This window comes from Monodelphis domestica, chromosome 2 (genome assembly GCF_027887165.1).
Source record: "Monodelphis domestica isolate mMonDom1 chromosome 2, mMonDom1.pri, whole genome shotgun sequence".
NCBI lineage: Eukaryota > Metazoa > Chordata > Mammalia > Didelphimorphia > Didelphidae > Monodelphis > Monodelphis domestica.
The window spans coordinates 530,566,176-530,579,556 of NC_077228.1; the positions used below are offsets into that span (position 1 = coordinate 530,566,176).

Here is a 13,381-nt window from a genome sequence, read left to right on the forward strand (position 1 = left end):
GATAGATGACTTGCTCAAAAAGTAAAGTAAGAAAGAGTAAGTGAGAGCTGGTGATGAATCCAGGACCTTAATGCCAAAATCCAATACTTTTGCCTAAATATCAAAGGAGAGATGAATAAAATTGAAAAAAAAAACTGAAAAAATAATCAAAACTAATTGCTGGTTTTATTTTAAAAACACAAAATAGATAAACTATTGGTTAATTTGATTTAAATTAAAAAACCCTACCTTCTGTTTTAGAATCAATACCATTTATTAGTTCTAAGGAAGAAGGGTAGTAAGGGCTACGCAAATGAAATCTACAAAATATTTAAAGAATGATTAATACTATAAATTATTTGGAAAAATTGGCAAAGAAGGATTCCTACTAAATTCCTTTTATGACACAGATAAGGAAGAGCAAAACAGAGAAAGAAAACTATAGGTGGATTTCCCTAATGAATACTGATGCTAAAAATGTTAAATAAAATACTAGTAAAGAGATTATGGCAATATCACAAAGACTATACATTATGACCAAGTGTGCTTTACACTAGGAATGTAGAGCTGGCTCAATATTAGGAAAACTATTAACATGACTAACCATATAAATAACAAAACCAACAAAAATCTTATCACTATCTTCAACAGATGCAGAAAAAGCTTTTGCCAAAACAACGTATTCATTCCTATATGAAAAAAAAACTCCACTGAAATACATAAGAATAAATAAAGCTTCCCTTAAAATGATAAGCAGTATCTATCTAAAACCATCAGCAAGCATTATCTGTAATGGGGATAATTTAAGAAGCCTTCCCAATAAGATCAGAGATGAGGCAAGGATGTCCATTATCACCAATATTATTAAATATTGTGCTAGAAATGCTAACTTTAGCAATAACAGAAGAAAAAGAATTTTTAAAAGAATAAGCAATGAAGAAACTAAACTTAATTACTCTTTGCAATGATATGATAGTATACTTTGAGTATCCTAAAGAATTAATCAAAAAACTAGATAAAATAATTAACAACTTCAGCAAAGTTGCAGGATATAAAATAAATCCAGATATAGCATAAACATTGCTATGTATTACCAATGAAAAAAGATAGAGATCCCATTTAAGATATCTGTAGACAATATGAAATAGTTGGGAACCTACCTGCCAAGACAAACTCAAGATCCATATAAATACATTTACGAAACACTTTTCACACAAATAAAGTCAGATCTAAACAATTGGAAAAATATTAATTGTTATGGGTAGGCAGAGATAATATAATTAAAAGGACATTTTAACCTAAATTATTTTACTTATTCAGTGTCATGCCAGTCAAACTACCAAAAAATTATTTTATTGACCGAGAAAAAATAATAACAAAATTCATCTGGAAAAACAAAAGATCAAGAATATTGAGGAATTAAATAAATAGAAAATGTGAGGGAAGGTGGCCCAACAATGCCAGATTTTGACCTGTATTATAAAGTAGAAATCATCAAAACAACCGGGAATACTGGCTAAGAAATAGAATGGTAGACCAGTAAAATAGATTAGGTTCATAATACATAGTAGTAAATTGTAATGAAGTGCTGATAAATGTAAAGATCCAAACTTTTGAGACAAACTATTTGATAAAAATTGCTAACACTGGAAAGCAGTTTGGCAAAAACTAGATTCAGGCCAACATTCACTCAATTAAACAATATACAGTCAAAATGGGTACATGATTTAGACATAAAGGATGATATAAGCAATTTAGGGAATCATGGATTATCTTAACTATCAGATCTACAGATAAAGGAAGAATTTATGATAAAACAAGACAGAGAACATTACAGAAGGTAAAACAGATCATCCTGATGACATTAAATTAAAAGAGTTTTGCATAAACAAATTCAATGCAGCCAAGACTAGAAGGAAAATAGAAAACTAGGAAAAGAATTTTACAGCAAGTTTCTCTGATAAAGGCCTCATTTCTCAAATATAGAGAGTTGAGTCAAATTTATAAGAACAGGAGTTATTTCCCAAATGGTAAATGGTCAAAGGATATGAACAATTTTTAGAAGACATGAAAGCTATCTATAGTTATATTAAAAATGCTATAAATCACTACTGATTGGAGAAAGGTAAATTAAAACAACTCTGAAATATCATATTACACCTACTGGATTGGTTATGATAGAAAGAGAAAATGACAAATGTTAAAGGGAATATGGAAAAGTTGGGGCACTGATGCATTATTGGTAGAACTGATCCAAGCATTCAGAACTATACCCAAAGGGCTATAAAAACTCATACCCTTTGATTCAATAAAACCTCTTCTAGTTCTGTATCTGAAAGAGAAAGGGACTAATACATACAAACATATTTATAGTGGGCCTTTTGTGGGGGCAAAGAATTGGAAATTGAGGGGATGCCTGACAACTGAGGAATAGCTGAACAAGTTGTGGCAAATGATTGTAATGGAATAGTATTTTGCTATAAGAAATGATAACCAGGACACTTTCTGAAAAACTTAGGAAGAAATAGTGTACACAATTAACAGCAATGTTGTAAGGATGATCAACTGTGAAAGCTATTCTCAATAATGAGATGATCCAGGACAGTTCTAAAAGACTCATGATGAAAAATGCTGTCTACTTCTAGAGAGAGCACTGGTCAACTTTGAATACAGACCTAAGCATGCTTTTTAACTTTTTCTTGTTCAGGAGGCAGGGCACAGGGCTTATTTTTTAGTCTGAGTTTTCTTTGGCAATATGGCTAATAAGGAAATACATTTTGCACAACTGCACATGTAAGTCCATATCAAACTGTTTTCCTTCTTAATAAGAGGGGAGGGAAAGGAGGGTGGGAGAGAATTTGGAACTCAAAATGTTAAAAAGCAAATGCTAAAATTGTTTTTACATGCAATTGGGAAATAGGTGCATATGTAAAAAAATTATAAAAATTTTAAAAGTTGATTCCTTCCCTGATGTTTACCAGAGGCAAATAAAGGAAGAAACCTTCTGCCATGGCATAAGCCCAAAGGAGAAAGGTTGCCTATACATTATCTGTGACAGCTGTCCTATTCTATAGAGGCACAGAGTCAAACCCAAATGGGCTCATATCGGCAGTGGCACTCAGTGACATCCTTCGGGAAAGAGAGTGCAATAGTTTTTGCCAGTCGCCAACAAACTATGTCTAAATGAAAACAGAGAGGATTCCAGAAGAGTCTTGTCAGGGAATCTGAGAACAGCAGAGGCAGGATCCCCAAAGGGCCTGACAAGCTGGAATGATGGTTCAAGCCTACCAAGAAAATAAATGTAATATCCTGAAATTCCACTTCAGGGGCATGGGGGAAGCCTTGACAAAGGAAGACTTAGAGAATACAGGTTATCCACCTACAAATACCTCACTAAAAGGCAAATTTCAGGTCGATCGGAGGAATAACTGAACAAGTAAAACTGTCCCCAAAACATAACAGGAGCTGATTCATGAAGAAGTGAGTTCATTGTCACTCTCCTCTGCCATTTTTAGCCTAGTGAATTGGCCCAATAAAACCCTCTCCTTGAGTCCCTTGGGGATTCTCACCCCAGGGGATCCACCATTTGCTTCTTTACATTTGCTGAGTACTGCGGACAGAATCTGCCCCAAATGCCAACTGAATCCGCTGAAGTCTCTGGCTGTTTACACATATCTGTGATCTCCGTGCGGCCTTCACTGCTCCACACCAGCCTCCCACTTTCCTGATGGACGCTGAAAACAGAAGCCTTCTTTCTCAGGCCCTCCTCAAAAGTGCTCTGGCCCTACCTTCTTCACGCTGTTGAGGAGCCAGAGGCATATTTCACCAACTTCTCCCATTCTGCACCTCAAGCTGTTTGTTAGAGCTGGCCCTCCATCTTCCTTTCAATCATTCCCATTTTGCTTCACCTTCGCATTCTCCTCCTTTATGTATCACTACTAACCCCACAAGTAGCATCTCTATTCTTCTAGGCAGCACCCCCCCCTTCATCTCCCACTCCCCTTCTAAGCCCTCACAGCTGGGCGGTGACCCTGACTCCCTCCAAGATCACCACTGGTCCTGGTTGGCAGTCTTAAGCACCAGGAGCTCTCCAATTCCCCTTCTTCCTCTACTCCCTTCCACTGCTCTCTCCAGATTCTCCTACTTGCCCACCTGACCATCCCTTCTCCAGGTCCCTAGCTGGATCCTCATCTGGTCCCATTCCTCTGATCCAACTCAACAGAAGCTTTTTAAGAGCCTACCTCATGCAAGGGAGCACTGCTAAGTGCTGGGAACACAAAGACAAAACCCTGACTTAAACCATGACTTCAAGAGCTTCCCATCACACAAACACAAAACATACAAAATAAACACAAATCATGAGACTGTGGAAATGGACTAACAACTGGGGAATCAGAGCCAGCTTCATAAATGAGGGGCCTTTCAGATAGGTTTTGAAGGAAACAAAGGCTTGTCCTCCAAGAGACATAGTTGAGGAAGGAGTGTTCTCCAGGCAAGGCACATAGCTTGGATAAAGGTGTGGACAAAGGAGATGCCATGTCTGGTTTCAGGCAACAGTCTGTCCTTGGCTGGATCAGAGGCAGCATGAGGGAGAGGAATGAGTCCCAAGGGTAGAAGGCAAGCAGGAGCGAGAAGGGAGAAGCTAAAGTGGCCCTTTGGCTGTGAACCCAGGGAGACAGAGGGATCAGACAGCCCTCAGCTGAAATGGGGCCTGAGAAGTGAATGAGGGAGATGGGGGCCACAGACACAGAGAACTTTTCTGAGTGTCTTCCCTGAGAAAGTACAGGATTATTGAGGAAAACCTAAAGCAATAACTGAATGGAATGAGGACTTTTTTAAGGATGTGTTTGCAGAAGGGAGTCAGAAATCAGAAAGAGTAAAGCTCAGCGAGAACAACAGAGTGACTGATGGTGGAGGCAATCTGCCGGGGGGGGGGGGGAAGAGCTTTGAGTGCAAGGGTGTGGGGTATGGGGAGAGGGGAGCACAAGGTGGGAGAATGGAGGAGAAATCACAACATCTGGAAGAGCAATTCTGGGAAATGGGATGGAATATGTTAGGGAGAATTGCCTTGACCCAAATCTGTGGTAGCCCCAGGCAGCAGATGCTCCTCAACTGCGAATGCCCCCCCCCCAAATCTGCCCCGGGACCTCTTGTCCTCCTACCTCTCTCTCATGCTGGTCTTTTCTAGGTCCTGGGCTTCATTTCCGTCTCTGTGAAGAGGTCCCAGATTTCTCTGGTCATGTTTTTCTTTCATACTTTGCTAGAAACTCAAGGGAACATCCTGGTAGCTCTAGCTCAAGCTGTCCAAACTGGCACTCCTCATTCCCTTCTCCCCCAAACTTCCCTCCTTGTGTTGAGGGCACAGCCATCCTTCCCCACCTCTGGATCACTATACACCCTCCCAGCTCTCCAATGGCGGCCTAAGCCCTCACTGCCTGCCTTTCATCTGAATAATGGGGATCTCCTTGCTTCTCTAGGCCACATTCTACCTAGCCACCAAAATCATCTTCCTAGAGCCCAAGATTAATAATGTCACTCCCCTCTTCTGTATCTTGGCTGGTTCTTTATTGCCACCATGATAAAACTTAAGTGCCTCATCCTGCTCTCTAAATGGAGGCTTAGTCTCATAAAGAATCCTCTCTTCAAGTTCTGCTTTGTCAGAGGTAGAGTGGGGAGGATTTAAGTTAAGCAACAAGAATAACAAGAACCAGGCCCCTTTTCCACATAGCTCCAGCCTCTTTTGAGATAGCCCCATCACCATCCCTGTCACACATTCACACAGGGACCCTACTCCTACCTCTGTGCCTTTATCTATGGGATCCTTCATGCTCTGGATTCTCTTCGTCCTCACACCTCCAACTCTTGGAATCTCTGCCTTCCTTCAAGTGGCTTAGCTTGGGTGCCATCTCTTAAAGGAAGTCTTTCTCAGTCTCTTCAGTGTTCTCAAATAATCCTGAACTTGGATATCATGTTTCCATTGTGCATTCTACTAGAATGGAAGCTCTTTGAGAGCTAGAATCATTTTTCACTTTTCCCTTTATAACTTCATCTATTAGTCCATGCACTTCAGCGTAGTAGGGGAAAGCCTAACCCACTCATATATGGAGGGGAATAACCAAACAAGGTGAATGTAAAAAGAGTTTCAAACACACTATTTCAAAAATGGAAACAAAAATGTTGTCAGCTTCATATTGCAGAAACAGAACATGGCACCACTGCACAGAAAGGAGTCAATGAAGAAAGGCATAGATTATATGAGCCCTCACCTTCCCACTTCTTCAGGCAACAAAATTCTTGTGAATCCGACTGATGGAGAAGGACGAAAATAGTCAAAGCATTTACAGCAACTTCCTGAAGAGGGGATGGGGCCAACCATAGCACCTTCCCAGCTCCTTCTCCTCTAGTTGGGCAGGGTCAGTCACATGATGGTGACTCTGTTGACACGTCTCTGCTCCATCTCCAGAATCATAGTTAGGACCAACTACTTAAGACCTCTGAAGGCCTGGCATTCGCAGCTGTGGGTTGGAGGTGAGGATTTTACCTGCTCCAAATGACTGCCCAAGTTATAATGAGGAGTCCCCCAACCTAACCTCCTTTTTACCTTCCCTCATACTTCTTCACTGGATAAGGAGAAAGAGGAAAGAAGAAGATAGCACTGAGAAGGGTAGGGAAGGAGAGAGGCTAAAGCCTAGTCCCAACTGGCTTATAAATAGAACAACGCAATTGAAGAGAAAAGCTCTGTTATCAGTATTTCGAAGGCAAGACCTGTTACAAGACTGTGATGATGTCAACTTCCTTCTCAGGCCAGCAGATCTTCCTTTCTCTCTGGTCCTAGCCACTGTACACATGAGCTAAAATATCACAACAAACTCAACAAAATAGGGAATGTGGTTGGTCCTCAATTGCAGAAACCATAAAAAGGCAAAAGCCACAAAGTGAATCAGCATGTGTGTGCCTGAGGGGCAGGAAAGGCAGAGGGAAGGAGGAGGATGGGAGAAATCATCTTGTACAAATAGGTTAATTCTGTGTCAGGAGAACTCCATCCAAATATGCCAGGCCTGGGAAGTCATGGGCCCACCACACTTATAGGAACTGTCTAGATCAATTACTTCTGAGCTCATTCCCACACTGGCATAAAGGCCTGGGGCTCTGTAATTCAAAAGTCAACAAGGTTTTGAGAAATCTGCTTAAGAATTATGTCTAGAGACGGAGCAGCTTGTCTGTGATGAGTGTCTTGGCAGGGAGAGAAGAATAATGTCAGTAATGATGGGACTCACTTGTTGCTGTCCTTGTATTCATAGATGTGACATCCTTGAGGCATTCCACTGTCCTGGTCCAGAGTGAAAGCAAGTTTTAACTGTAGGAAGGAGAAAAAGGAAACACAAGGAAGTGTTAGATGGCAGATTCCAACCATCCCCATATGAAATGAAGGTAGTAATAGAAGCAATGAAACGGATTCCCCTTGACATTCCCACCCTCAGTTCTGGTGTGCCATAGCGGAGGACACAGAGTTCTGCAAATAACCAGCTCTGGGTCAGAAAGAGATTGCAGTGGACATTTTGCTGGCACTGGCTATAGTTGGCACTAACTGGCACCTCTTGCCCATAAGCAGTTTTGAATCACGGTTCCAGGGCAGCGAGGAATACTTGTGATCAGTCACATAGGAGTGGAATATTAGGAGCTTTAGGGGAGCAAGTGCTCTTCCTGGGCACAAACTAGTTAAGTGGTGACCACCCCTCTCTGGATCACACCACCTTGGAAACACCAAAAACTTGCAGCTACCTCTGAAAATGTTAGCATAGAAAAGCCTGAAGCTTGAGGCATTGCCTCCCCACCTTCAGAGCAGCAAGGCCCAACTTTAACATAAAGTTCAAAGTAAAAAAACAGCTTAGAGCATCTTTAGCAAAACTTTTGGAGATCCCGTGTCTAAACTGCACCTTCAAGTCACCTGTGAGCCCCACCCCCCACCATTAACCTAGATAGTCGGAAAAGGAAGTGCTCACACTGGGGTGCTGGGCATAGGGGAAATGGAGCAGCCCCCTCTGGCACACTGGGGCACACATGCTACACTTTCACAAACACCAATCTAGAGAATCAACTAAAAATCTAGTTGAAATAACTTAAGCAAAGTTGCAGAATACAAAACAAAACCCACATAAATCAACAACATTTCTATATATTACCAACAAAGCCTAGCAACAAGAAATAGAAATTTCAATTAAAATTACTCTGGCAAATATAGAATGCTCAGGAATATACTTGCCAAGCCAAATACAACACAATTATAAAACAATTTTCACACAAATAAAGTCAGCTCTAAAGAATTGGAAAATATTAATTTTTCATGAATAGGCTGAGCTAATATAATAAAAAATGAGAATTCTACCTCAATTAATTTACTTATTAAATGCTATATCAATTAAAATACCAAAAAATTAATTTATAGAACTAGAACAAAGATAATAAAATTGATCTGGAAAGACAAAAGATCAAGAATATCAAGGAAATTAATGGGGGGGGGGGGAATGTGAAGGAAGGTGGCCTAGCAGTACCAGATTTCAAACTATACTATTAATCAGTAATCATCAAAACAGTCTGATACTAGCTAAGAAAAAAGAATAGAAATAGGATCAATGGAAATGATTAAATACGCAATGTACAGGGGTAAATGACCTTAGCAGTCATTTAATAAACTTAATAAACACAAAGATCCCAGCTTTGGGGAGAAGAACTCACAATTTGAAAAGAATTCCTGGGAAAATTGGAAAACAGTATGGCAGAAACTATGAACTGATCATTATCTCATACCCTACCAACAAGATATGGTCAAAATGGCTATATGATTTAGACATAAAGGGGAATGCCATAAGTAAATTAGAGGAACAGGGAATAGTTTACCTGTAAGATCTATGAAGAAGGGAAGAATTTATGATAAAACAACATGATAGAGAGTTTTACAAGATGTAAAACAAATAATTTTGATTATATTAAATTAAAAAGTTTCTGCAAACAAAAACAATGCACTCAAGATTCAAAGGGAAACAAACTAGAGAACACACAAAAAAGGACTTAACTATAAAAGCCAGGAAGACCAAAACATAAACTAAGAAGATGATAATATGAAAACAGCCATAAGCAATAGGAATATAGTTAGGGATAGAGTGATTTCAAGGGTTAATTGAAAGAAGGGAATTGTGAGATAAGCCCTGGGAGGGGGATTATGGGTAGGAAAAGGAATTGTGGGAGTTGGAACTGAAAATAACTGAAACTTTCTTCCTTCTTAGACTTCCTCTAAGCTGGAAATAGGTTTTTGACTCTCTGCCTGAATTTCCATCAAGCTGAAGGAGGGGTTTTGCTGAGATATTATCCCTAGATAGTCAAGATTTCATGGAGAAATCTTTGACATCTACGTATTTTATTTGGTGGAAACTAATTTCCCTGAGTCCAAAGATCATCTGCCAGTGGTCCAGCTGCCAGAATTCCTCTTGGGCTAAGGTAATCCAAAGTTTTCCATCTATAACTTTGGGTTACTTAGTGCAGCAGCCAAACCCAGGCTATTTCCCTTTCTTTATTAGTCACTAGTGGGAAGATTAGGGTAAGTCAGATAGAGGGGGAAAGGGTTTAGGTAGCACAGGAAGCTGTAGGCAGGACCCAGAGAAGAAACAGAAGGCTCCCCTTAAGCAGGGGATTTAGAAGTTGGGTGGAGGTAGTTTGAAGAGTGTTAGGGTCCCACCTACAAGTTTCCCTTACTCCCTTTATTAAAATAAACTTTGTTTCTATAAGCCAAGGGTTTTGCGCTTAACTGGCCCTGGGGAGTTCCTAGGTGGGTTGTAACATCTAAAAACCCTCCAGGACAATTCCCCATTACAAAGCCAAGCCTCAAAGTAAAGGTGTTAACTGGACCCAAATCCAACAAGAATTCCTAGAAGAATTAAAGAAAGAAGAGTGGTAGAGAGAAAATTGGGAAAAGAGGTGAGAGTGATGCAGCAAATCTAAGAAAAGAGAATTAACACCTTGATAAAAGAGGCACAAAAAATACTGGGAAAAAACCTTCTTAAAAAAAGAGCTTAATGGTAAAAGAGGCAAAAATATTCATTGAAGAAAAGAATTCCATAAAAAGCATAATTGGTTAAAGGAAAAATAATTCCCTAAAAATTAAAATTGGACAGGTGGAGGCTTAATGATTTTATGAGACATCAAAAAAACAATAAAACAAAATTTAAAAACAGAAGAAAATGTGATTTTAGATCCAGAAGGTAAAATAGAAACTGAAATACTTCACCAAACACAGCTAGGAGGCACAGTGGACAGAGTGCCAGGCCTAGAGTCAGGAAGACCTGGGTTCAAATTTGATCTCACACTTAGCTGTATGACCTCAGACAAGTCACTGAACTTCATTTGCCTCGTCTTTGCATTTCTATCTTTACTAAAACAAAAAGTAAAAGTTATTTAAAATTTAAAAAAAAAGAAAGAGTACACCAATCACCTCCCAAAAGAGATCCCAAAATAAAAACTCCTAGGAATATTACAGTCAAATTCCAGAGCTCCCAGGTCAAGGAGAAAATACTTCAAGCAGACAAAAAGAAACAATTCAAATATCATGGAACACAGATTCATACAAAATTTAGTGTTTTCCATTTTAAAGGAGCAGAGGGCTCGGAATATTCTGGAAAGCAAACGAGCTAGGATTGCAACCAAGAATAACCTATCCTATAGGATAAATTTATAATACACCAGGAGGGAAAAAATGAATATTTAATGAAATGGAAAACTTTGAAGCATGTCTGATTAAAAGGTCAGTTGAATGGAAAATCTAACATTCAATCCCAAGACTCAAGAGAAGCATAAAAAGGCAAACAGGAAAGATAAATCATAAGGATTCAATAACGTTAAACTGTTTACATTCCTATATGGGAAGACAGGACATAAAAGTCCTAAAACCATTATTATTATTATTTTTAAACCCCTACCTTCTGTCTTAGAATCAAAACTGTATATTGGTTCTAAGGCAAAAGAGTGGTATGGGTTAGGCAACAGGTGTTAGTGATTTGCCCAAGGTCACACAACTACAAAGTATCTGAGGCCAAATTTGAACCTAGGACCTCCCGTCTCTAGGCCTGGCTCTCAATCCACTGAGACACCTAGCTGCCCCCTCTAAAAACATTATTTATTATTATTATTAAAGCAGTTAGAAGGATTCTACAAAGACAGAGGGCATGGGTATGAGTTGATTATGTATGTATGATCTCCAAAAAGAACATAGGGATGCCCTGGGAGAAGGAGGAAAGGAGAGGTAGAAGGGGAAAATTTTCTCATGTAAAAGAGGTGTATGAGGAAGAGCTTTTATATTGATGTGGAAGATTGGGGTAGTGGGCAATGACTGAAGCTCATTCTCATTGGAATTCATTCAAAGAAGGAAGAAAATACACATACACACACACACAGTTGGGTATAGAAATCTATCTTACCAAGCAGAGATACAGAAAGGGAAGGAGATAAGAAATATGGGGTGAAGGAATGATAAAGGGAGGATAGATTAAGGGAGACAGTGGTCAGAAACAAAACAGTCTTTATAGAAGGGACAGGACAAAAAGAGAGAGAAGGATAAACAGAAAAAATAAGATGGACAGAAATACCCAGTCATCTTAACCATGAAAATGAATGGAGTGAGCTCACCCATAAAATAGTAGCAGCTAACAAAACAAATCAGAAATCCAAATCTAACAATATGTTGTTTATAAGACACATACTTGAAGCAGAGAGATATAGATAAGAGTTAAAATCAGGGCCTGGAGCAGAATTAATTATGCTTCAGCAGAAGTAAAAAATAAAGGGGTAGCAATCATGCTCTTAGACAAAGGAAAAGCAAAAATAGACCTAATTAAATGAGAGAACAGATAAACTGTATTTTTCTAAAAATTTCATAGACAATGAATTAATATAAAAATTTTATAGCAAGTTTTTCTGATAGAAGTCTCATTTCCCAAATACACACAGAATAAAATTTAAAGGAAATAAGAACCATTCTCCAATTGAGAAATGGTCAAAGGATATGAACAGGAAGCTTTTAAATGAAGACATCAAAACTATCTATAGCTATGTTAAAACAATGCTCTAAAATCACTAATAATTAGAATGACAAATGATGGAGGGGCTGAAGAAAAGTAGAGATACACTAATGAACTGTTTGGTGGAGTTGTGAACTGTTACAATCACTCTGAAGAACAATTTGGAATTATGCCCAAAGGGTTATAAAACTGTATACACAAAAATATTCATAGCTGTCCTCTTTGTGGTGGCAAAAAATCGGAAAATGAGGGGATGCCCTTCAATTGGGGAATGGATGAACAAATTGTGGTATCTGTTGGTGATGGAATACTATTGTGCTGAAAGGAATGATGAACTGGAGGAATTCCATTGGAACTGGAACAACCTCCAGGAACTGATGCCCAGGGAAAGGGGCAGAACCAGGAGAACATCGTACACAGAGACAGATACCCTGTGGCACAATCGAATATAATGGACTTCTCTACTAGCAGCAATGCAATGACCCAGGACAATTCTGAGAGACTTAAAAGAAAGAACACTATCCACATTCAGAGAAAGAACTGTGGGAGTAGAAACACAGAAGAAAAACAGATGCTTAATCATATGGGCCTAAGGGGATATGATTGGGGATGTAGACTCTAAATGATCACTTTAGTGCAAATATTAATAATATGGAAATAGGTCTTGATTAATGACACCACATGTAAAACCCAGTGGAACTGTTTGTTGGCTGTGGGAGCAGGGAAAGAGAAGGGAAGGGAAAGAGCATGAATCATGTAACCATGGAAAAACACTCTAAATTAATTAATTAATTAAGAAATTTCAAACATATATAAAAAAAAAAACTGCATGCACTTTCTGACCCAGCAATAGCAATACGAGGTCTATACCCCAAAGAAATCAAAGAAAAAGGAAAGGGACCTATATGTACAAAAATATAGTTCTGGATATCAAAGGGATGTTAAGCAGTTAGAGAATGGCTGAACAAATTGGTGCAGATGATTATGAAAGAGTACTATTGTGCTATAAAAAATGACAAAGGGGAAGACATGAACTGATGCAAAGTGAAATGAGAAGAAACAGGAGAACAATTTGCACAGTAATACAAGGTTTTGTGATGATCAATGAGGTATGGAGTGAATCAATCTTTCTTTGTCTATCAAATAGCAACTTTTAAATTAATCAGTCAAAAACACCCCTACTTAACACTAAGTAAGGGCATTCACAAGTCACTTAATAAAGTGGGTGACTACTCCAGAGGCCAGTGCCCTACCCCTGGGAAGTGCTAGGCAAATTGAAAGACTGCAATTGGTTCCTGTAAAGTGGAGGAAGGGACAGGAAGTGGCATGGAAAA

At 39.0% G+C, this 13,381-nt stretch overlaps 1 protein-coding gene across 5 annotated transcripts in view; it reads right to left on the minus strand.

Moving 5' to 3' along the window:
- Positions 1-13,381, minus strand: part of DIS3L2 (DIS3 like 3'-5' exoribonuclease 2) — a 384,538-nt gene that overhangs the window by 39,524 nt on the left and 331,633 nt on the right. For all 5 annotated transcript variants that reach the window (XM_056819939.1, XM_056819938.1, XM_056819942.1 and 2 more), the window contains one exon: positions 7,257-7,336. In XM_056819939.1, the coding sequence (XP_056675917.1) occupies positions 7,257-7,336 (80 nt within the window). The remainder of the gene's footprint in view (positions 1-7,256; positions 7,337-13,381) is intronic.